At 51.2% G+C, this 22,794-nt stretch overlaps 1 protein-coding gene across 1 annotated transcript; it reads left to right on the top strand.

Moving 5' to 3' along the window:
* Window positions 1-19,953, top strand: PLPBP (pyridoxal phosphate binding protein). Its single transcript, XM_051832369.2, has 8 exons — window positions 1-182; window positions 2,111-2,218; window positions 2,294-2,329; window positions 3,184-3,259; window positions 13,140-13,274; window positions 17,388-17,530; window positions 17,878-17,976; window positions 18,783-19,953. Exons 1-8 carry the CDS (start codon window positions 84-86, stop codon window positions 18,879-18,881), a joined length of 795 nt encoding a protein of 264 aa, XP_051688329.1. The 5' UTR covers window positions 1-83; the 3' UTR covers window positions 18,882-19,953.
* The last annotated feature ends 2,841 nt before the right edge of the window (window positions 19,954-22,794 follow it).

The following is a 22,794-nucleotide window of genomic DNA, read 5'->3' on the forward strand; positions in this document are numbered from 1 at the left end:
ATACGCGCGTGAGTGGGCGGGACCGGAAGGTGGTCTCAGCCCCGGGGGTTCCCGGGTTTGGGGCTGGGTGTCTGTCTCTGGGGATGTGGAGAGCTGGCAGCATGTCGGCAGAACTGGGAGTCGGGTTCGCACTGCGGGCGGTGAACGAGCGCGTGCAGCAGGCGGTGGCGCGGCGGCCGCCGGTGAGGAGCGGGACCGCGTAGGGGGACAGTGGGCGGTCGCTTTGGGGAGGGGGACACCTGCGTGGGAATAGGTCGTCACGGTGACGCAGAAGGGTCTCCCGGAGGGGCGGGGCCGGCCGGCCGCAGAGGGCTGGGGGCGGCGCGGGGTGCGGGGCCCCGGTCGGTCCGGGGACTCACGCAGTGTCAGGGTTTTCTGAAGGCTGCCTGATTAGGGCTCTGTGTACCTGGTCTCCACGTAGGGGCCGCCCGGAAGACGTCAGATGGGGAGCACCCAGGGGACACCAGGTCGGCCCTGGTCGGTGCTCGGCCGCCGTCAGCCCCCACCTGGAGGCCGAGCTGGGTGGGCTCCGCGGCTGCACTTGGCGCACCGTGTGCATCTTGTGTCCCCCTGGACTTCCACCAGACCGAGAGTCAGTCGGTGCCCGCCTCCACGCGCGCAGGTGTCAGCCGAGTGGTGTGGAATGAGGCCGACCTGAATAGAGACGTCAGAGGTTTCTCTGAGCAAGCCTTTGGGGTCCCAGAACTCCGAACGCTGGCCAGAAGACAGAAGACCCGCTGCTACCTTGCACAAGTCGGTTAACCACTGCGGCTCACAGTGTTCTCGTCTGTGCAGTGGGATGAGCTCTGAAAAAGTTCAGAGCACCCTTCCGGCATTAATACTGTGTCACTTCCAGTGATTCTTGGAGAAGAATGTAGGCATCCCCCCCTCTGGGAGGTTCTCCCAGGGGAGCACTAGGGCAGGTAGGCCACCTGTTCCACGCTTCTCCCTGGAAAGCGTCCACGCATCAGCATAATGCTGGGAGAGACCCGTGGGGCAGCCCGTCAGAATTAAGGAGGGGAGACGGTTTACTGAGCACCTGACTCCCTCACTTGAGAATCCCGGGATCCGGGAGAATTCCAGTGCAGGCGGGAGGTAAATGCATCTCTTCTGTTACTGCCGCTGTGTGCATCGGGCTGCAGGACGATGCAGAAAACTTGCTGTTTATGGAATCGTGTGGGAGGAGATTGGGTCTAAGCCTGTGTCTCATCTCCCTTTGTCATCTAGTTCCTGATTCATAGATGGAACAACCAATCACATCATTACCCTAAGCAGGCCACTTTGAGAGGAAATGGAGGCGATTTATGGATAATGACAGTAGGACCAGAGTGAGTCAGAGAAGGCTACCTTCCCTTAACAACTCTCAGTCCTCCAACATTGCTATGCATGAGACTCATTGGAAGACCCCAGCCCCATTTGCAATGGGACCACCCAGGCGACAATGATCTGCTTGCACTAAGAACATACTTTAAGGAAATGCTGCCCTAAATTTGCCAGGTCTCCTGAGAAAGAAGTCTTCCTCAAGTTATATATTATATTATATTATATTATATTATATTATATTATATTATATTATATATATATATATTAGATTGAGGCACCATGCAGAGAAAAGATTTGTTTTTCAAGATTTATTTTATTTATTTGAAAGAATTACAGGGAAAGAGGGAGAGACCCAGAGAGAGATCTGCCATCCACTGGTTCACTCCCCAGATGGTCACAACAGCCCAGGCTCGACCAGATGGAAGCCAGGAGCTTCATCCAGATCTCCTACTTGGGTGGCAGGGGCCCAAGCACTTGGGCCTTCTTTAGCTGCTTTTCCCAGGCTGTTAGCGGGAGCTGCATCGGAAGTGGGGCCTCCGGCACAGGAACCGGTGCCCATATGGGGTGCTGGCATCGAAGGTGGTGGTTTTACACCCTGCGCCACAACACTGCCCCTAGAAAAGACATTTGATCATCATTATTTGATACTGGTATCCCAGCAGTATAGGAAAAATAGATCTTACCGAGGTCTTGCCAAGTTGAGATCTATTCCACAGGGTGTTCCCTATAGATCTTAGCTGGGGTGCGATTCCCAAACATTGGCTCATGTGGCTTTCCCTCTTGGCAGAATCTCCCAGCCATCCAGCCCCGGCTTGTGGCCGTCAGCAAAACCAAACCTGCAGACATGGTGATCGAAGCCTACAGCCATGGACAGCGCAACTTCGGGGAGAACTATGTAAGAGCCTTTTCCAAAGCGCCTTCGGAAAAGTCACGGTCGGCAGGCTTCTGACTTGTTCTCTTTACCCTTTAGGTTCAGGAGTTGCTAGACAAAGCATCGAATCCAAAAGTAAGCGCACACGTGAATTCTCCAGTTTCTATCTAAACCTTGGCTCTTGAGTTGAAAATTTTAGATCTGTGCTGGTGATTGAATTTTAGAGAAAGAGATTGTGGACTTGGCGGGAGAAGGGTCTCCTTTCACCTCAAATGGCAAATAATTCAAATAGTTGTTGCCTGGGTGTTGTTTGTTCAGACTGTAGTTTTCCCTATATGTCTGCTCAGAAGTGGTGACTCCAGGAGCTTTGCCGTAATCTTGGATCCATTTGCAATTAGAAAGCCTTTTTTTTTTTTTTCTTTTTTTGACAGGCAGAGTTAGACAGAGAGAGAGAGACAGAGAGAAAGGTCTTCCTTTCCGTTGGTTCACCCCCCAAATGGCTGTTGCAGCCGGCACGCTGCGCTGATCCGAAGCCAGAAGCCAGGTGCTTCTCCTGGTCTCCCATGGGGTGCAGGGCCCAAGCACTTGGGCCATCCTCCACTGCCTTACTGGGCTACAGCAGAGAGCTGGACTGGAAGAGGAGCAACCAGGACTAGAACCCGGGGTGCCAGCGCCACAAGCGGAGGATTAGCCAAGTAAGCCGCGGCGCCGGCCAATTAGAAAGCCTTAATCAGACACTTGTCTTAGTGGGAAGTATCTGGAAGATGCAGAGTGGATGGGAACAAGGAAGGGAAATAGAACAGAAGCCTCCAGTTCTTCTCTGAACGTCCTTTACCTCATCGGGAGGCTGGCTGGACCTGGTGATGGCGGTTTATTACACTTCAGGAACAAAGTGTGCACGTGACACGTCACAGGGAGGGTGCTGGGTGTCTGAGCCAGCAAGGCCTCCATGCAATCTGCGTCCAACATGGTTGCCTTTTCCTCTGCAGGTTCTGTCTTCATGTCCTGATATCAAATGGCACTTCATTGGCCACCTACAGAAACAAAATGTCAACAAGTTGATGGGTAAGACAAAACTCTAAATACAAAGAAAAATCACTCCTTTGCTGCATAGCTTACACTGCCTTCTCTGGAGGAGAGCTCGGCTTTTAGAGCGTAGCCAGTCCCCCATTGTGTGTTTCAGAGTTTCTTTTAGGAAACATCCTAGCTCTTAGTATAAGGAGAAAACATCAACAGAATGAATTCACAATTGGCTGGGTCATATGTACTTGGAAACCTCACCTTCCTCGTGTTCAGTAGTATTCAATGGTTTTAGATAAATTATTGAGAATTATAGCCCATATATGTGTGTGTGTGTGCGTGTGTGCGTGTTTTAAACTTTTATTTAATAAATATAAATTTTGAAAGTACAACTTTTGGATAATAACAATTTTTCCCCCCATAACCACCCTCCCACCTGCAAACCATCCCATCTCCTACTCCCTCTCCCATCCCATTCTTCATTAAGATTCATTTTTAATTATCTTTATATACAGAAGATCAACTTAGTATATACCAAGCAAAGATTTCAACAGTTTGCACCCACACAGATATACAAAGTATAAAGTACCGTTTAAGTAGTTTTACCATTCATTCGCATAGTACAACACATTGAGGGCAGAGGTCCTACATGGGGAGTAAGTGCAGAGTGACTTCCGTTGTTGATTTAACAATTGACACTCTTATTTATGACGTCAGTAATCACCCGAGGGTCTTGTCATGAGCTGCCAAGGCTATGGAAGCCTCTTGAATTCACAAACTCCGGCCTTATTTAGACAAGGCCATAATCAAAGTGGAAGTTTTCTCCTCCCTTCAGAGAAAGGTATCTCCTTTTTTGATGGCCCGTTCTTTCCTCTGGGATCTCACTCACAGAGATCTTTCATTTAGGTCATTTTTTTGCCTCAGTGGCTTGGCTCTCCATGCCTGAGAAACTCTCATGGGCTTTTTTTTTTTTTTTTTTTTTTTTTTTTTTTTTGACAGGCAGAGTGGACAGTGAGAGAGAGAGACAGAGAGAGAAAGGTCTTCCTTTGCCGCTGGTTCACCCTCCAATGGCCGCCGCTGCAGCCGGCGCACCGCGCTGATCCTGGCAGGAGCCAGGAGCCAGGTGCTTTTCCTGGTCTCCCATGGGGTGCAGGGCCCAAGCACCTGGGCCATCCTCCACTGCACTCCCTGGCCATAGCAGAGAGCTGGCCTGGAAGAGGGGCAACCGGGACAGAATCCGGCGCCCCAACCGGGACTAGAACCCGGTGTGCCGGCGCTGCAAGGTGGAGGATTAGCCTATTGAGCCACGGCGCCGGCTTCTCATGGGCTTTTTAGCCAGATCTGAATGCCTTAAGGGCTGATTCTGAGGCCAGAGTGCTGTTTAGGACATCTGCCATTCTATGAGTCTGCTGTGTATCCTGCTTCCCATGTTGGATCGTTCTCTCCTTTTTAATTCAATTATTATTAGCAGACACTTGTCTTGTTTATGTGATCCCTTTGTCACTTAATCCTATCTTTATGATCAATTATGAACATAAACTGATCACTTTAACTAGTAAGATGGCATTGGTACATGCCATCTTAATGGGATTTGGAATCCCATGGCGTGTGTGTGGTTTTTTTTACTAGCAAAGAGGACATTGTTGTCCTTTTCCCCATAAATAAAAGGTTAAAACAAATAAAATGAAGTAATAAAAGAAATCATAGTTAATAAGTAACTACAGAAAGACTTAACCACATGACACTAACAGTGGAGAGCTTATTTATCTCAAGGTATCAAAAGCTGAGTAACCTCTATTTTTTAAAAAATATTTATTTATTTATTCATTTATTTATTTATTTATTTGAAAGGCAGAGTTAGAGAGAGGCAGAGGCAGGGGGAGAGAGAGAGGTCTTCCATCTGCTGGTTCACTCCCCAGATGGCCACAACAGCCGGAGCTGGACAGATCCAAAGCCAGGAGCCTGGAGCTTCTTTCAGGTCTCCCACATGGATGCAGGGGCCATCTTCTACTGCTTTCCCAGGCCATAGCAGAGAGCTGGGTCGGAAGTGGAGCAGCCAGGACTTGAACCGGTGCCCATACAGGATGACCGCACTGCAGGCAGCAGTTTTACCCACTGTGCCATAGTGCCGACTCCTACATGCACCTTTGAAACCGTCTTAGCATAATCATAGTAGTGAACATGCCCATCTCCCAGAAGTTTCTTCCTACTACTTGGTAATCCCTCCCTCCTCCTGCTCCCCACTTCTCTTCCTCTCATTTGCTTCCCAGTTGGCTACAATAGCCAGGTCTGGGCCAGGCCAAAGCTGGGAGCCTGGAACTTCATCCAGGTCTCCCACAAGGGTGACAAGGGCCCAGGACACATTAGGAGGAAGCTGGAGGACATGTGTGTGGGTGATAGGCAAATACCACACCACTTGATTTAAGGGACTTGAACATCTACAATTTTGGTATCCACTGGGTTCCTGGAGCAATCCCCTACAGATAACCAAAGGACCAGTGTGCATCACAAGTTGTTTATCCGCTCACTTCTTGATGAACATTCATTCAGTTTTCATCAGAATTTTGGCTGTTAGGAATAAGTTGCTATGGCAGGTTGTGCCCAAGGCCATCAGTGTATGGACATAGATTTCCTTCCCTCTTAGAATAAATACCCAGAAGTACAATGACTGAATCATAACGTATGTTTAGCTTTTTTCAGAATTGTAGTGAAATTCACATGACATAACTTTGCCATCGTAACCACTTTAAGGTGCACGGTTCAGTGACGTTAGTTATGTTCACACTGTTGTGTAGTCATCCCCACCATCCGTGTGCAACACTCTCTCTAGCTTGCAAAACTGATACTCTGTCCGCCCGGTTAGTGTGTCTCCCAGCGTGACTGGGCCACTTTACGCTCCTGCTAGTGGTGTTCAAGTGCTCCAGATCTTTACTAATACTTAGTATGATCGCCCTTTTTCCATTTTAGCCGCTCTGACCGGTGTACGGGAGTGGGCTTGCATTTCCCCAAAGGCTAAAAACCCTCAGCATCCTTTCACATTCGCCTTCTCTGTGTCTCCTGGAGGTGTCTGGAAGTCTACTGCCTGTTTCCTGCACGGATTGTTGGCCCTGCAGATTGTCTGGATGGGAGTCCTGTGTCAGACATGTGCTTCTCAGAGATCTCCCTCCCCCAGCCTGTGCCTGTCATTTCAGGGTCTTTTTGAACTGCAGGGATGTTTAATTTGATGATGTCCCACTTATCAGGTTGTTAATTTGAAGAATACGCTTCTTGTTTTTCTTTTCTGAAGTTCTTTTACCGACCCTGGGTCCTGGGCTTTTCCACGTGAACCAGTTTGTTAATCTCTACAAAGAAACAAAAAACCTGCTGGATTGTGTTGAATCTGTCAGCCAATTTGGTGAACATTTTGACATTAAAATTACTGAACTTCAGGGCCGGCGTGGGGGCACAGCAGGTTAGGCCACGCCTTGCAGTGCCGGCATCCCATGTGAGTGCCAGTTTGAGGCCCAGCTGCTCTTATCAAATGATGATGTGCAAATATTTTCTCCCATTCCATTGGTTGTCTCTTTGCTTTTTCATGATTGTTTTGTGAGGCGGACAAACACAGATGGACAGAAAGGAGAGAGCTCCTATCCACTGCAGGTGTCCCAAATATTGCCTTAGCTGCCAAGCCAAATGCCCGCCCCAGCTTCCGTCTTTCCCGTGTGAATTTCCCACTGGCTCCTCTTGCCCTCTCACCTTCCTCTTGGACAGATGTAGTTGACGGTGGAAATCCAGTTGACGAAGCTCTTCCCTCAGGACTGTAAAGAGGGTGCTGCACGGTCTTCCCACTTGCCTTGTTTCCTGTGAACACCCCGTGTCTTCCTATGTTCTCTGCGTAACGTGCTTTTCCCTCTGATTTTAAGGTGTTCTCATTACCAACTTGAACAGTTTGATTGTGATGAACCGTAATGTAATTTTCTTCACATTCGTCATGGTTGGCATTCATCAGGCTGCTTGTATCTGCAGATGCGTGGGTTGACAGCTTTCCTGGGACCACGCGCACACACACACACACACACGCACACACCCACACCATCTTCTCAGGGGACTGCAGTGACCTGTTAAGCTGCTGGAGGCGTCACCACAATTTACTGATACAGTTTTCATTTTTATAATTTCTTTGTGTTTCATTTTCAATGATTTCTCTTTTTTTTTTTTAAAGATTTTGTTTATTTATTTGAGAGGCAGAGTTACAGAGAGAGAAAGGGAGAGACAGAGAAAGAGGTCTTCCATTCGCTGGTTCACTCCCCAAATGGCCACAACAACCAGAGCTGTGCCAATCCAAAGCCAGGAGCCAGGAGCTTCTTCCAGGTCTCCCATGTGGGTGCAGGGGCCCAGGGAGTTGGGCCATCTTTACTGCTTTTCCAGGTTATTAGCAGGGAGCTGGATCAGAAGACAAGCAGCCAGAACATGAACTGGCATCGACACGGGTGGAGGCTTGGCCAACTAGCCGCAGCACTGGCCCCTTTTTTGAATAATTTCTTCAAGGCAACCAGTCCTCTCTTTTGTCTTATTAATTTGTCATTATGCATTGTATTTTTCACACCAGAAGTTTAATTTGGTTGTGTTTTGTTGTTGTTGTTGTCGTCCATGTCTAAATGTATATGGAGCATAGTTATGACTTCTAATGTCCCTCTCCCCCAGCTGTGCTGTGTGGTCTGTTGGTTTAACTGCTCCTTATGCGTGGCTCTCCTGCTTCTCTGCATGCCGGGAATTTTGTTTAGGTAGCTAGACATTGCGAATGCTGTCTTGTCCAGTGCTAGCTGCTTTTGTATTCCTGTGATATTCTGGAACACAGTTAAGTTACCTGGGGCACTTTGAGCCTTTTCAGGCTAGGTGGTGTGACAGAGCAGAGCTCAGTCTAGGATTAACAAACCCTCAGGGTAGCGCCCCTGAGGCCAGTGTCCTCCAGTCTGGCTGGGGGCAGTGCCTTCAGGAGCCCTTTGCCGGGCTCTGGGCCCTGATCAGCACCCAGCTGAGTTCCCCAAGGAGCCCTTTCAGCTCAGTGCCGCGCTCTCTGCAGCTCTCTCCTCTTGCACATTGTCTTACCTCAGACTCAGCTCCGTCCCCTCGACTCTGCCTGCGTTCCCCTTCCGTGACGTTCTAGAAACTCCCGGGGGTGGGCCCAGGCAATTGCCTAGGGGCACCTTGTTTATTTCCCATCACTCAGGAATCCTTGTCTTTCATTAAATGAGACTTGTAAACCATTGTCTGTTATTTGTTGTCCATTGGGCCCAGATCAGAGGGTAAACCTGGTCTGTGAACAGGAGTCTGTTATTTTAACAGATTTCATATTGGGCGTGACGGGAGTGGGGAGCCCATTAGTAGTTAAATGCAAGGAAGGCAGATGTTTGAGAAAATAATTAAATTAGATTCCCTTCCTCACAGTATGAATTGCAATTGGATTAAAGAATCTTAACTTGAAAATCAAAACTGCAAAACTAGGGGCTGACGCTGTGGTTAGACCTCAGCCTGCAGCGCCGGCATCCCACGTGGGCATCAGTTCATGTCCCGGCTGCTTCTCTTCCGATCCAGCTCTCTGCTGTGGCCTGGGAAAGCAGTAGAAGATGGCCCAAGTCCTTGAGCCCCTGCACCCACGTGGGAGACCGGGAAGAAGCTCCTGGCTCCTGGCTTTGGATCGGTGCAGCTCCAGCCGTTGCCGCCATCTGGGGAGTGAACCAGCAGATGGAAGACCTCTCTCTGTAACTCTGTCTTTGAAATAAATAAAATAAATATTAAAAAAAAAAGATGACCCAAATGGTTGGGCTCCCGCACCCATGTGGGAGACCCAGAAAAAGCTCCTGGCTCCTGGCTTCGGGTCCGCTGAGCCCTGGCTGTTGTGGCCATTTGGGGAGTGAACCAGCAGATGGAAGACTTTTCTGTCTCCCCCTCTGTGTCTGTAATTCTACCTCTCAAATAAATAACTAAATCTTTTTAAAAAAAAAAAAAAGCTATAAAACTGTTAGAATAAAATATAGGAAAATTTTTTGTTTTCTTGAGCTCAGAGAAAGGTCTTTCTAAGGAAGATATAAAACAATTTAAAAGAAACATCCGCAGATGTGGTTACACCAAAATTGCTTTCTAGATGTCAAAGCAAAGGAAAAGCACAAACAGGAGGAAAAATAACTTTTTTTAGGGATTTATTTTATTTGTTTGAAAGGCAGAGTTACAGAAAGACAGAGGCAGAAAGAGAGAGAGAGAGGTCTTCCATCCACTGGTTCATTCCCCAGATGGCCACAACAGCTGGAGCTGGGCCAATTTGAAGCCAGGAGCTTCTTCCAGGTTTCCCACGTGGGTGCATGGGCCCGAGCACTTGGGCCATCTTCTGCTGTTTTCCCAGGCCATAGCTGAGAGCTGGATCGGAAGTGGAGCAGCCAGGACTCAAACTGGTGCCCATGTGGGATGCCAGTACTGCAGGTGGAGGCTTTACCCACTTCACCACAGCGTCAGCCCCAAAAAATAACATTTTTAAAGGGGGAAAGAGGTTATGTCCAGAATGTATCAATTACAAGTCTTTTTATTTTTTTTTTGAAGACAAAAACTACAAATAGACTTTTTACAAGGGAAAAAGATTACAGAAAACCAGTAATTTGATGAAAAAGGTGGGGAAATACAAAATACTAAATTATCCTTTTATCTCTCTCTTTTTTTAAAAAAAGATTTATTTGTTTATTTGAAAGAGTTACACAGAGAGAAGGAAAGGCAGAGAGAGAGAGAGAGGTCTTCCATCCGATGGTTCACTGCCCCCATTGACCTCAATAACTGGAGCTGCACCAATCTGAAGCCAGGAGCCAGGAGCCACCTCTGGGTCTTCCCCTGCAGGTGCAGGGGCCCAAGGACCTGGGCCACCTTCCACTGCTTTCCCAGGACATAGCAGAGAGCTGGATTGGAAGAGGAGCAGCCGGGTCTCGAACCTGTGCCCATATGGAATGCCAGCACTTCAGGCAGTGGCTTTACCACTATACCACAGTGCTGGCCCCCTAAATTATACTTTTCACCAACCAAATTTCTTAGGAAAAAATAGAAGACTATTAACTTTTTTAAAATATATATATATATTTGAAAGAGTTACACAGAGAGGGGGATTCAGAGAGAGAGATCTTCCATCTGCTGGTTCACTTCCCAGATGGCTACAACAGCTGGGGCTGGGCCAGGCCAAAGCCAGGAGCCTAAAACTCCATCTGGGTCTCACACGTGGGTGTCAGGGTCCTAAGCACTTGGCCATCTTCTGCTGCTTTTCCCAGGCCATTCACAGGGAGCTGGATCAGAAGTGGAGCAGCTGGGACTCGATCCAGTGGGATCCCATGTGGGATGCCAGTGTCATAAGCAGCGGCTTTGCCCACTACAACATAACTTAGGGCAATAATGAGCACTCTCTTGTCAGGAAAATTCTAAAATTATAGGGCCTTTTAAAAGACAAATGGGTAACATATAACCCAATTTAAATTCTTCCTCCTCCTTGACTAGTAATTTCAGTTTAGGACTCATACAGCCTGTAGAAATACTTATGCATGTGCACGGAGTTGTGTCTGAGGTTTGTCCTTGGAGTAAAAATAAATAGATAAATAAAAAATCTACTACCCGTTAACAAGAGGAATGGTCAAATAAGTGCAATCCACTGTTTCTGAGGAATGCTGAGGGTTTTTTTTTAAGGCTGAAGTTTTAAAATATCAGTGGATTTATGGTGCTAATGTATAAACATCTCAAAGATACATTGCTGACTGGAACCTAGTAACCCATAAAACATTTATTGTGATCAATTTGTGTTGTTCAGAGCACAGAAGAATAACCAAACAGTATACATGTATGTGTGTGTATGCTAACATAGATGATGGATTCTCACCCCGAAAGTGACAGTGGTTTCCTCTGGGGGGGGACTTTGACTTTCTACTGCGTGCACTTCCATACTGCATAATTTTTTTAATCATACACGATTACCATTTTAAGTGGGCTGAGCTCAAAGTCAGTATTAAGAATTTGTAGGGGGCCGGCGCCGCGGCTCACTAGGCTAATCCTCCGCCTTGTGGCGCCAGCACACCAGGTTCTAGTCCCGGTCGGGGTGCCGGATTCTGTCCCGGTTGCCCCTCTTCCAGGCCAGCTCTCTGCTGTGGCCAGGGAGTGCAGTGGAGGATGGCCCAAGTGCTTGGGCCCTGCACCCCACGGGAGACCAGGAGAAGCACCTGGCTCCTGCCTTCGGATCAGCGTGGTGAGCCAGCCACAGCAGCCATTGCGGGGTGAACCAACAGAAAATGGAAGACCTTTCTCTCTTTCTCTCTCTCTCACTGTCCACTCTGCCTGTCAAAAAAAAAAAAAAAAAAAGAATTTGTAGGGGCCAGCCTTGTGGTGTAGCAGGTAAAGCTGCATCCCATTTGGATGCCGGTTTGAATCCTAGCCACTCCGCTTCTAGTCCAGCTCCCTGCTAATATGCCTGGGAAAGCAGTGGAGGATGACCCAAATGCTTGGCCCCTGCACCCACATGGAAAACCCAGAAGGAGCTCTAGGCTATGGCTTCAGTCTGGCCCAGCCCTGGCTATTACAGCCATTTGGGGAGTGAGCCAGCAAATGGAAGATCTTTCTCTCTCTCTCTCTCTCTCTCTCTAACTCTAACTCTTTCAAATAAATAAAATATTTAAAAAAGAGAGAGAGAATTTTTACTCAGGCATGCATTTGGCACGTCTGTGAAGATGCCACTTGGGAGGCCAGCATCCCATATCAGAGAACCTGGTTCTTGTCCCAGCTCCACTTCCAATTCTAGCTTCCTGCTAAAGTGCCCCTGAGGTGCAGCAGATGATGGCTCAGGTACTTGGGTCCCTGCCACCCACGTGGGAGGTCTGGGTTGAATTTGGGTCTCTTTGGCCTTGGCCTGGCCCAACTCCAGCCATTGTGGGCATCTAGGCAGTGAGCCAACAGATAGATATCTCTCTTTCTCTCTGACTTTCCAATAAAAAATACATTAAAAAAAAGAAATATATAGACATTTGACTGAGTTCAAAGCACAACTCTAGTTTTTGTTTACTTTGTAAACTTGAATAAACTTTTGCCTTCTGCATCTCAGTTTGCCTTTCTGGAAAATGGAGGTACTAATAGTGTCCCAGGAGCTATGTGAGGCACATAGGAAGTGATGAGTACGCTGCCTGGAGATTTCAGTGTTAATAAAAGTAAGCTGCTGAATGGCTTCTGCCGTGACGATTGTCTTATCCGAGGCAAGGCCGAGACTTCGTGTCACTTGCATCTTTGAGAAAGAAGATGGCTTTGATGACTGGAGTCTCTGTCTTAGGTCATTCTGATGCCCCTGTTTAATAAGTGCACCCTCATCCCAGAAAGTGCGTTCGTTTGCTCTTTCAACTTACTTGTTTGAAAGGCAGAGTAACAGAGAGAGAGAGAGAGAGAGAGAGAGAGAGAGAATCCTCTGTCCGCTGTATCACTGCCCAGATAGCTACATCAGGAGCCTGGAGCTCCATCCAGGTCGCCCACATGGGTGATGGGGGTCAAGCGCTTGGGCCATCTGCTGCTGCTTTCTCGGACCATCAGCAGGGAGTTGGACGGGAAGCCAAGCAGCCAGCACTCAACCGCGGGTCCTGGTGGCTCCCACTGTCACCTTGACCCGTGTCAGTTGATCCCGTCAGGGCTGCTGGCAGGACTCTGTCATCACCAGCTTCTTGAAGCACGTGGATACCTGTGCTGTGTGTCCTTCCCTTACGCGTCTTGGCAGTTCAGACGTGGGAGCTTAGGTCTGCTGAAACTGCCACGTCGCTCGGTGGAACAGAGAGCGAGCCGTCTGTCTGTCCTGAGATATTGTCCCCTGTGGCAGGTCAAGGGTGTGTGGCGTGTCACTTGCCACAGCGGGGTGGACGGTGACCTCTGCCTGGCCCCTTTCTCGTTCCAGCCGTCCCCAACCTCGCCATGCTGGAGACGGTGGACTCCGTGAAGCTGGCAGACAAGGTGAACAGTTCGTGGCAGAAGAAGGGTTGTCCCGAACGGCTGAAGGTCATGGTCCAGATCAATACCAGCGGCGAAGAGAGTAAGTGACCAGGCCCGAACCCCGACTTCTCCCTCAGCAGTCGTGGACCACACGTCTGCTGCTCGAGGGGTGGGAACAAGTCGCAGGCCTTTGCGGCAGCGCTGTCTTGTGTGATCTAGATGACACGGCAGCCAGTCTGCATGTCCCTCTGTAATGCATCCTGGCGTGTCCTGTCTTTGCCAGGGAGGAAGAGTAGCGCTCAGAGGGGCGTGACTTTGCCCCAAGGTCACCATCACGCTGAAAGGGATTGCAGAGTTACCTGCGCACTGTTTCTCAGGTCTTAAAAAAAAAATCACTTACCGTTAAATGGGGAAAGGACAAAGAAAAATCCCTGGAGCCTGTGTGCCCCTCCGGGGCCTGGCTCGTCACATGACAGCGTCGGAGCTCTGGCTTGGAATCAGCAGGCCTTGGTTTGAGCGCCACCACTCGCCAGCCTTGTCGCCCTGGGTCACTTCCCCACTTCCCTCTCCCTCCATTTCCTTGTCTGGCAGCGGTGTCGTCGTAGCACCTGCTTCAGAGGGTGTGAGGGTGGAATGTTCCTGGTTATTTCAGGAAAAAAAAAAAAAAAACAGTGTGCCAGAACCGGCCACCAAGGAGTTCTGTAGACAAGCGTGGCCCATCTGGCCTTTCTCAGGAAACTAGCATCACCAGATTGCGGTGAGGGACATTCCAGGGTGCAGCCTGGCGGAGCAAGGCCAGTAGGTTATCCTAATGGCTCCATTTATCACGTGAGGTGTGGGTGCCTGCTGGGCAAGATGGCTGTGTTCTGTCCGGCTACACTGTCACTCTGGGAAAGCCACTTAATGCCCAGTCTTTACAATGGAGACAGTTAAGACTCCTTAAACTCATAGGGTTACTGTGTTAGGTGAAAAGCTCTTTAAGTCTTGGCACACGTGCCTGGCACTTTAAGCAGTCAGTAGATCTAACAGTTGCCATGATGATATGCATCCACCCAGATTATAGCCGCATTTCATCAGCATAGGTAAACCTGAAATTGTCTGCAGATCCAAGCTTTATTACATAATTTCTTTTAGTGAACTGTAATTTACCCTAAAGAGGGGTTGAAGTGAATGTCCCTAACACCTCCGTGTCATAAGTCATAAGTTGGGGTGAAACAACACCTACAACCCTTATAACTGAGTGACAAATACAATCGGCCCTCCATGTCTGCAGGGTCACCAACCAGGGACCAGAACATTTAGAAAACCAAAACTGCCTCTGCACTGACCTTGCACAGACTGGTTCCTCTTGCCGTTATTCTCTAAGTTATGCAGGGTAACAAACTGTGCACACAGCGTTGACCTTGTGTTAGGTACTGTAAGCAGTGTAGACATGACTCGATGTCCAGGGGTACTTCAGAAAGGTCATGCAAAATGGAATTAAAAGATAAGTTTATGTATTTTTTTTTTTTTGAAGATTCACTCAGGCATGGATTTCAAGAATTTTTTTTAAGATCTATTTTTTTAAACAATTTATTTTATTTATTTGAAAGCAGAGTTACAGAGAGAGGTAGAGACAGAGAGGTCTTCCATCTGTTGATTCACTCCCCAAATGGCCACAACAGCCAGAGCTGCGCCAGTCTGAAGCCAGGAGCCAGAAGCTGCTTCTGGGTCTCCCACGCAGGTTCAGACCATCTTCTACTGCTATCCCAGGCCAGAGCAGAGAGCTGGATCAGAAGAGAAGCAGCCCGGACTAGAACTGCCACCCATATGGGATTCCGGTGCCGTGGGCAGAAGATTAACCTACTGTGCCACGGCTCCTGCCCCTCAAGAATTTTTTTTTAAGATTTATTTATTTATTTATTTGAAAGGCAGAGCTACAGAGAGGCAGAGAGAGAGAGAGAAAGAGAAAGAGAAAAGAGAGAGGTCTTTATCCACTGCTTCACTCCCCAGACGTCCGCAACAGCTGGAGCTGCCCCAATCTGAAGCCAGAAGCTTCTTCCAGGTCTCCCACCAGGGTGCAGGGGCCCAAGGACTTGGACCATCTTCTGCTTTCTCAGGCCATAGCAGAGAGCTGGATTGGAAGTGGAGAAGCTGGGACTCGAACTGGCACCCATATGGGATACTGGCACTGCAGGTGGCACCTTTACCTGCTACGCCACAATGCCAGCCCCTCAAGAATTTTTTGCACCAAAATAAACTTCCTTTTCACTCCGTTTCCCACAAACATCTGGAGTGCCCCCATGCACAGGAGGATGTGCTCAGGTTTTGTGAAAAACCCCACCCTTTTATATGGGGATGCCTTGGCTTTGGCGTGGGGACGGAGGTGGTTCTGGAACCATCCCCCATGAATGCCAAGGAAGGGGCTGTAATCATTGGCTGCATATTCCTTGTGTGACTGTTAATTAGAAGTTCAATATACACTTTATTTTAAATTTTTTGCAATTCTGTTGATAAAAATTTAAAATATACCAGACTTAGAGAAATAATTCTCAGATTCAGGGAAAGAAGGAGAGACAGAGAGATCTTCCATCCTCTGGTTCACTCCCCACATGGCTTCAGTGGCCAAGATTGAGCCAGGCCGAATTCAGGAGCTTCATCCAGGTCTCCCACATAGGTGGCAGGGGTCCAAGAACGTGAACCATCTTCCATTGCTTTTCCCAGGCCATTAGCAGAGAGCTGGCCCAGAAGAGGAGCAGCTGGCTAGTGTTGGCTATGAACCATTAGGTCTGTTACTGTTTTATTCCAACTGCAAATCCAAGATGACCTCTCTCTCCAGCCTGGGTCTGCCTGCCATGGGGATGCCACACCCAATATGTGGAGACCCACTGAGTCTGGACTGGTGCTCCAGGGTTTCTGGAAAGCTGGGAGAGAGTAGAGGAGACTTGAGGGGCAGTGGCATTACAGTCAATGATGACAAAGAGGCACTGGGAGTGCAGCTGAGCTGGTGGGAGAGCAGCCAAATGACGGAACAGCTCTCTCTAGATTAAGGATCTGAGCCTAGAATCCAGAGGTTTGGGGGTAGCGGTGCCAGGCTGAGACTTCCATGGGCCCTACATCTGCCCCAGAGTTCGAGAAATCTTCCTGAGTTCTGGCTGAGTCCACATACTTCCTGCTCCAAACCCAGGCTCAAGACCACCCTTGCTTGACAGCCCTGTCACTGCGCTTACTTCTCTGTGCTGTCACCTGTCCCCATCACAGCTGTGAACTGTGAGGACTGGAAGCACGTCAGCCGTGTGCCCCTGCATAACAGCTGTGGTCAGCACATGCCATGGCACACGATGTGGGCCTGGAAAACATCTGGATGAGTGAGTGAAGGAGTGAGTGTCACACTGCCCAAGCTCCTCCCAGAGCTCAGCACCCCTACCCACTGAGCCCGTGAGAAACAGTGCTACCTTTCCTCCACAGCCAGTCTGCTCCCCATCAGGGGCAGCCAGGACACCTCTGCCCCCTCCCCCAGGAGGCCACACTTGAAGCCCTCTCACCCCCCAGCCACAGTGGCCAGCGAGGCCCCCCACCCCCGGCACTGAGTCTGTGTGGCAAAGGCACACCCAGCGCAGGACTCCAAGCCTCCCACCTGGATCTCGCAAAAGCCTCACCGAGCCCCCTTGTCTATCCTCTCTCCCCCTCACCGCCATTGTACAGTTTATTTTACCAGAATATTTCCTTCATGTCTAACTGAATAAGAACTTGGTTGTTGATCAATTAAATTGAGATATTCAAAATGGTAAAAAAAAAAAAAAAAAAAAAACGACGCCCATACGGGATGCCGGCGCTGCAGGTGGAGGCCTAGCCTACTATGCCACAGCGCCAGCCCCACCTCCTCTGTTCTAAGGAAGGGATGAAGATGGAGCCTTCCTCTGGGTATTGAAGACATTTTGCTATGCGGGGCGGGCTTTGTGGTGCCAGCAGGTTAGGCTGCGACCTGGGGCACCTGCGAGTCAGCCCCACTTTCCCACCAGTGTGCACCCTGGGAGGCAGCAGGTGATGCTGCAAGTACTTGTCCCTGCCACCCACATGGGAGGCCCAGAGGAAGTTCTAGGCTCCTGGCTGTTGTGGACATTTGGGAAGTGAAGCAGCAGATGGAAGATCTCGCTCGCCCTCTGTGGCTCTCACGTGAACGTTATCCTTGAGACGTTTCTCCACGCACGTCTTCCTGTTTGTTTTCACGAAGGTAAGCACGGTCTTCGGCCTTCAGAGGCAGTAGCCGTGGTGGAACACATAAACGCCAAGTGCCCCAGCCTGGAGTTTGTGGGGCTGATGACCATCGGAAGCTTTGGACATGATCTCAGTCAAGGGCCAAACCCAGACTTCCAGGTAGGGGGCCGGCTGGGGCGGGGGGCGGTGCGGTGGCAGTGGCTTCAGAGGTGACCCAGGGGTGGCCCGCCCGTCAGGCACCCCAGCGCTCTGGAAAGGGAAGAACGGCCTCCCTGAACCCCACCGCCCTTCCCGACTCCGAGTGCCCCCACCTCGCCTCAGCACGGACTGCAGACGAGGCACGTGCTCTCGTCCTCTCCGGGGAGAGCGGGGGGGTTTGCCGGAAGCTCTCTCGCTTGCTTCTGGGCCTCGTGACAGGCCTTGAAATCAGGAAGCTCAGTCAGCTTTTCCCAGGGTGTTCAGAGCCGGCGCCCTGCAGGCTGGGGTCACGCGTGTCTGTCCACCAGGTGCTGCTGTCCCTGCGGGAGGAGCTGTGTGACAAGCTGAACGTCCCTGCCGCCCAGGTAGAGCTGAGCATGGGCATGTCCACGGACTTCCAGCACGCGGTGAGTGCCCCCCCAGGGCCCGCCCCGAAAGCCGAAGCAAGAGCAGACCCTTTGGGGACCCGTGTTGTGGCGCAGCCAGTTAAGCCACCGCCTGTTGCACCAGCTGCTCCTCTTTCAGTCTAGCTCCCTGCTGTGGCCTGGGAAAGCAGTAGGAGATGGCCCAAGTGCTTGGGCCCCTGCATCCATGTGGGAGACCCGGAAAAGCTCCTGGCTCCTGGCTTCGGGCTGCCCCTGCTCTGGGCTGTGGGTGGCATTTTGGGAGTGAACCAGCGGATGGACTCTGCCTTTCAAATAAATAAATCAGTCTTTAAAAACCAAACAAAGAGCAGGCGTTTATTGGAGGAGCCCGGAGAGGCCTCTGCGTGGAGCGCCAGCCACAGCGCCTCCCTCAGCTGCTCCCCGCCCCACCCCGCCCCCTCCTTGCTTGAGGTGAAATGTATAGAAATTGTAGCCTGACGCCTCGATTGGATCCCCTAAGAGAAGAAGTTGCAGAAATCCAAATATAAGCTTGCATTCCTAGAAGACTGTGTAAATGAAGACAGGCTGAAAGTACTTTGTGAGTAACCGGAAGTCAGCCCTGCACGCAGATGCCACGGGAGGGAGCACTGGGAAGGTGTGCAGGCCTTCCTCACTCCCCACTGTGTGTGTGGAGGTGCGCCGGCCTCGCCCCCACCCGGCTAAGTGCCAGTCCCACTCCCCCGTCTCGATGCAAACCAAGGCCGACAGCCGCTCAGAGGTGGGGCGGCCCCCGTATGGAGATGCCGTGTCTCCGTGTCTTCACCTCGCCCCTCTCTTCTTTCCCTCAGATTGAGGTGGGATCCACGAATGTCCGGATAGGAAGCACCATCTTTGGAGAGCGGGATTACTCAAAGAAGGCCCCCGCGGAGGTGTCGCAGGAGCACTGAGCCGAGGGCGCGGACTGCCCTGTGGTGCTCCCGGGTCACGGCCTGCAGGGGGCGCGCCCGCCGTGGCGGCTGGTGACAGGGACCAGCGGCACTGGGTCTCTGACGCAGGACGCTGGCTGCGTGCAGTGCTTCCGACTGCACTTGAAAACTCCCGCCCTTCCCGACAGCGTGGAACTGAGTTCGGCACATATTGCACCCCGGAGCGCCAGCTGAGCTGCGGATGCCTTTTCCAGGTTAAGATGTCCCTGATGCCGCTCACCGTGGAAGGCAGAGAGAGCCTCGGCTTTCATCCCACTTTAGCAGGAAGTCGCTGTGATGACCAACCTCCAGCCCTCTGCTGCTCGGGGCGCGGTGCGCCCCACCCCGTTTCTCCAGCCGGTAGATGCGTGAAGGTCGTGTCCACTGGGCAGAGGCTGTGCAGCGCGCTCGGACTGTGGCGGATGAGAGTCTGGGTCGCTGGCCGTGCTGTGGTAATGACCCTTAGGTGACACAGGTGACGCAGATAGGATTTGAGCCCCAGGAGCCAGGACGGAGGGCTCTCCTCCGGGCAGAATGAGCGAAAGGCTTTCTCGTCGCCCATGGCCCTCTTCAAAGTGCTTGGCGCGGCCAGGCGGCCCATCACTCCTGAGAAATGAGCAGTGCTCTCGCAGCCGCCTCGGCACGGGGTGTGCACAAACCCCGGCCTGCCCCTTCCTCTCGGCTCTGCCACAGCCCCCGCCATTTATAAGCCAAACTCCTGCAGCTCCTCTTGGTAGCTGACAGAGTGGCAAGATCTTTAAAAACCGGAAAGCACAATTCTCTCGTCACGGCAGATGGCTTCCCTGGGGCTTGTTCATCTTCTACACGGCTTTCTCGCTTATTTATCCCAGCTCCAGCCTTGAATTCTACGAGGTAACTCAGAACATGATGCTGCTGCTGAATGTAATTTTGTAAAACTTCAACCATGCTGATCCCTCTGTTGCCTCCATCAGAGCTGTGCTGTAATATCTCAGAGTCAATTAAATAAAAATGTGAACTTGAATTATACCATCTGTGCCAATTACAAAGCAATTAAAAGATTTATTTTTTATGATCTGGTGTAGTGAGTGACTGTGAGAGGAGGGGGGCACTGGGGCCACCAAGGAGCAGCTGGGCCCGGTCCTTGGCCTCGGGCCAGCCTGGCCTTGGGAAGGGGCTTCCCTTGGGTGACAAGACGAAGCCACGGCCACACCGTGGACAAGAGAGGGCAAGAGAACAAGGTGTTGGCGTTTGGGGAATTCGAGAAGTACAGGGTACACCTCCGACTGCCTCTAGATGGCGCCGGTGTCTAGCCTGAAGCTCAAGCCCTCGCTCTGATCTGCCGTCCGCTCCACCTGGAGGAAAAATGGATGGGGCAGACTCTTGCAGGGCCACTAGGTGGCGGTAAACCATCAGGAGAGCTCAGTGGCGGCTGGAGGTCAAGAACAGCGAAGGGGGACCCAGGGGGATGCTGAATCAGATCCAGACAAGGGACAGAAACCAAAACGTCTGCCCAGGTGAGCCATGGCCGGCAGCGCCTTTGGCAGTGAGAACCACACACGAGAGGCAGCAGGTTGGGCTTCTCCCAGCAGCACCCATGGCACATCTGGGTGGCGGCAGCTGCCCTGACCAGGCCCACCCACAGCCCAGGGCCCTCTCCGGGAGCCCTGTCTCCGGCCTGAAACCAGCCTCAGGTTTGAGACATCAGAGGTCTCCAGGGATCCCTCAAGGCTTCGACCGCTTGGGAAGTGCTTCACAGATCCCCCACCCCTTTCACAAAGCAACCTCTTACTGGTCAAGCTGCCCCCCCTCCCCGGGTGGGGGCCAGCATTGCAGTGCAGCAGGTTAAGTCTCTGCTTGCAATGCCCCCCTCCCGGGATGGAGTGGCAGGTCCACTTCTGATCCAGCTCCCTGCTGATGTGCCTGGGAAGACAGTGGAAAATGGTCCAAGTGTGTGGGCTCCTGCCATCCATGTGGAGATCGGGATGGAGTTCCAGGCTCCTGGCTTTGGCCTGACCCAGCCCCAGATGTGACCACCGTTTGGAAAGTGAACCAGTAGGTGAAAGATGTCTCCTTCTACCTCTCTTGTCACTCTGCATTTCAGATAAATGATTAAATTAATAGTCTTTTTTAAAAGTTGCACCCTTTCTTTTAAAAATTTGTGTCCTATAAAGCACTATTTGCTATATTCTCACCTTTTCTGCTCACAACATCTGGGAGGGTATCTGAGAGTATCAGGCAGTATCTGTTTGTGGCTAGGAGAATGGAGGCTTTGCTAAGGCTCTTTCCCTGAGTGAGGGGCAAGTGAGTTGGTGACAGGGTAAGAAATAAGTTCAGTACTTTTTACAACTATTTTAAAGATGTTTTTATTTATTTGAAAGGTAGAGTTACATAGACAGAGATCTTCCATGTACCAACTCACTCCCCAGAGGGTTGCAATGGCCGGGACTGGGCCAAGCCAAAGCCAGGAGCCTAGAACTCTGTCTGGGTCTCCTATGTGGGTTGCAGGGGCCCAGGCACTTGGACCGTCTGCTGCTGCTTTCCCAGGAGCACTAGAAGGGAGCTGGATGGGACGTGGCGCTGCCAGGTCTCGAACCAGTTCTCCCGTGGCAGAGACTCCAGCAACAGTGCCGACACCGGCCCCAACTCAGGACTCTGGACTTCCCATCCCAGAGTTTGGCCTCCACACCCGCCGATGCCTCTGGCTTTCATCATCGAGAATCAGCATATTCTTAGATTTGCAGCTTTCATTTCGGCAGCCCGCACGCCATAAAAGAAATGCATGGCTTAATGTCTTGCAGCAGTCGAGAACTGACGCAGCACAGTGCGGAGCACGCTGGAGCCACAGCCGCGGGGGTGAGAAGGAAGGAGAGAATGAAATCCAAGCCATGAGTGAGCTTAGCCTCCGCTTCCGGCATCCCGACTCCCTGGCACGCACATTCCTCTGCGTTCAGACGGTCCCACGACTGCAGGGCTCAGTGTGCAAAGCCCTGACTTCCCCCGAGCTGAATCGACATTGCCTTCTGTCCCCCAGGCTCCGCTCTAGACACAGGAGGAATGAGGTCACACACGTTCTTAAAACCTGAGGCATCTCTGTCCCTCAGAAAAGAAACGGCCCTGTGAACAGGGGGCTCCCAGCCACTGCTGCAGGGCTGCTGTGGTAAGGGTGGAGCGTCAGCAGGGGTGCCGTGGCCAGCCGGAAAGCAGTGGCTCCAGGCACTGCAGCTGGCTCCACCATGAGGTCAGCTGAATGCTATTACGTCCTCCTCCTGACGAAGGGCCAAAGAACCCACGCCGCCAGCCACCACGAAGTTCCCCTAAGCTCTCCTCTCCTCCACAAACGCATAGGAAAAGGCTTCCCTCGGGGCTGGTGGCGCTGTGGCACAGCAGGTTAAGCTGCCACCTGCGGGCGCAGGCATCCCATATGAGCACCAGTTGGAGTGAGTCCCGGCGGCTCCACTTCCAATCCAGCTCCCTGCTGGTGTACCTGGGAGGGCAGTAGAGGATGGCCCAAGTGCCTGGGCCCCTGCACTCACAGGGGAGAGCTGGATGCAGTTCCAAGCTCCTGGCCATTGCAGCCATTTGGGAAATCAACCAGTGGATGGAAGATTCTCTCTTTCTCTCTCTCTCTCTCTCTCTCTCTCTCTCTCTCTCTTTCTCTCTCTCTCTCCCTCCCTCCCTCCCTCCCTCCCTCTCTTTCCCTCTCTTTCCCTCTCTTCCTCTCTCCTTCTCTCCCTCTCTCCCTCTCTGTTTCTCTCTGTAACTCTGCCTGTCAAATAAACATTTTTTTTAATGTTTTCTGTTCTTTTGCATCCACGTGGACATACACACTACAGCTGGGTGTGAGTGACTGACTCCTGGCAAGGTCAAGGGCCCCGAGTCCCTTCTCCCATGCTCCCCACCTTCCTGGGCCAGC

Source organism: Oryctolagus cuniculus, chromosome 2 (genome assembly GCF_964237555.1).
Source record: "Oryctolagus cuniculus chromosome 2, mOryCun1.1, whole genome shotgun sequence".
Classification (NCBI taxonomy): Eukaryota; Metazoa; Chordata; class Mammalia; order Lagomorpha; family Leporidae; genus Oryctolagus; species Oryctolagus cuniculus.

Excerpts from the sequence above, each read along its gene's own strand:
- PLPBP (XM_051832369.2), top strand. The coding sequence starts at position 84 with ATGTGGAGAGCTGGCAGCATGTCGGCAGAACTGGGAGTCGGGTTCGCA. Across the intron at positions 183-2,110 it reads CGGTGGCGCGGCGGCCGCCG|AATCTCCCAGCCATCCAGCC; the intron begins GTGAGGAGCGGG and ends CCCTCTTGGCAG. Across the intron at positions 17,531-17,877 it reads GGCCAAACCCAGACTTCCAG|GTGCTGCTGTCCCTGCGGGA; the intron begins GTAGGGGGCCGG and ends TCTGTCCACCAG.